This window comes from Phalaenopsis equestris, unplaced genomic scaffold (genome assembly GCF_001263595.1).
Source record: "Phalaenopsis equestris unplaced genomic scaffold, ASM126359v1 Scaffold193902, whole genome shotgun sequence".
Lineage (NCBI taxonomy): Eukaryota > Viridiplantae > Streptophyta > Magnoliopsida > Asparagales > Orchidaceae > Phalaenopsis > Phalaenopsis equestris.
The window spans coordinates 1-1,094 of NW_018213851.1; the positions used below are offsets into that span (position 1 = coordinate 1).

The 1,094-nt window shown below is 39.3% G+C and overlaps 1 protein-coding gene across 1 annotated transcript; it reads left to right on the forward strand.

Annotated features, from left to right (window-relative positions):
* Positions 1–387: 387 nt before the first annotated feature.
* On the forward strand, positions 388–997 carry LOC110034841 (laccase-7-like; the record flags this gene model as incomplete). Its single annotated transcript, XM_020739079.1, has 2 exons — positions 388–539; positions 621–997. Coding segments are annotated over 2 exons (529 nt in total), but the record flags the coding sequence as incomplete, so codon positions are not given.
* Between the last annotated feature and the right edge of the window lie 97 nt (positions 998–1,094).

Here is a 1,094-nt window from a genome sequence, read left to right on the forward strand (position 1 = left end):
AAAAAAAAAATGTGGCAATTCCACTAAGGAATGACAAATATGTCCAGGGCATCTAATCATTAATTTAATGTGATAGATATTTTTATTCTTTGTTTAAAATATTATTCCTTTACCAGAAGACATATGATTTAAGCGTAAAGTGCCAAAATAATTCCCAACAATTTTAAAATTGAGCACTAATTCTCCTCCATATGGACTACAATGATCCCATATTAACAGTCGAAAACTATATATTGCGGAGCTATACTCATTTTATTAATGACAAATACGATCATATTATAATGGCATCGTTTGCTACTGAGAATATTCCAAAGATTAAGACGTTTTTGACCTAAATAAGCATTATTGGACGCTAATTATTTTAACAATTTATCATGTGTCATCCAGGTTGGTAATCTAACAGTCCGAAGGCTCTGCAAGAGCAAAATAATCACAGCAGTAAATGGTGAATATCCCGGCCCGACTATCAATGCTCGTGAGGGTGACACTGTCGTCATCTATGTCATCAATCATTCTCCTTACAATATTACCATTCATTGGTAAGTCTTCCTTTAATAATAGAATCAACCAAGGAATTCGGTGGTACATATGTAAAAGCTTAATAATTTTAATGATAACAGGCATGGTATATTCCAGCGTCTGACACCATGGGCTGATGGTCCGAACTTCATAACCCAATGTCCGATTCAGCCTGGACATAGCTACACATATAAATTCAACATCATCGGACAAGAAGGCACGCTTTGGTGGCACGCGCACGTCTCCGTTCTCCGCACCACTGTGTACGGAGCACTCATCATTCAGCCCCGAGCCGGCCCTCTCGGCTATCCCTTCCCCATACCTTACAAGGAAGCCGTCATCCTCCTCGGCGAGTGGTGGGACGCCGATGTGGTCAACCTTGAGAATTTGGCCCTTGCATCCGGCGGTGCGTTTAACAACTCCGATGCGTTGACCATCAATGGCCGCCCCGGTGATCTCTATCCCTGCTCCAAAAAACGTATGTATTCAGCTTTTTTTTAATGTTTTAGTAATTAATGCAGTAATATGAGATTCTTTGTTTAAATGTTTTGTAATTAGTGACTATAGTTTAAAAG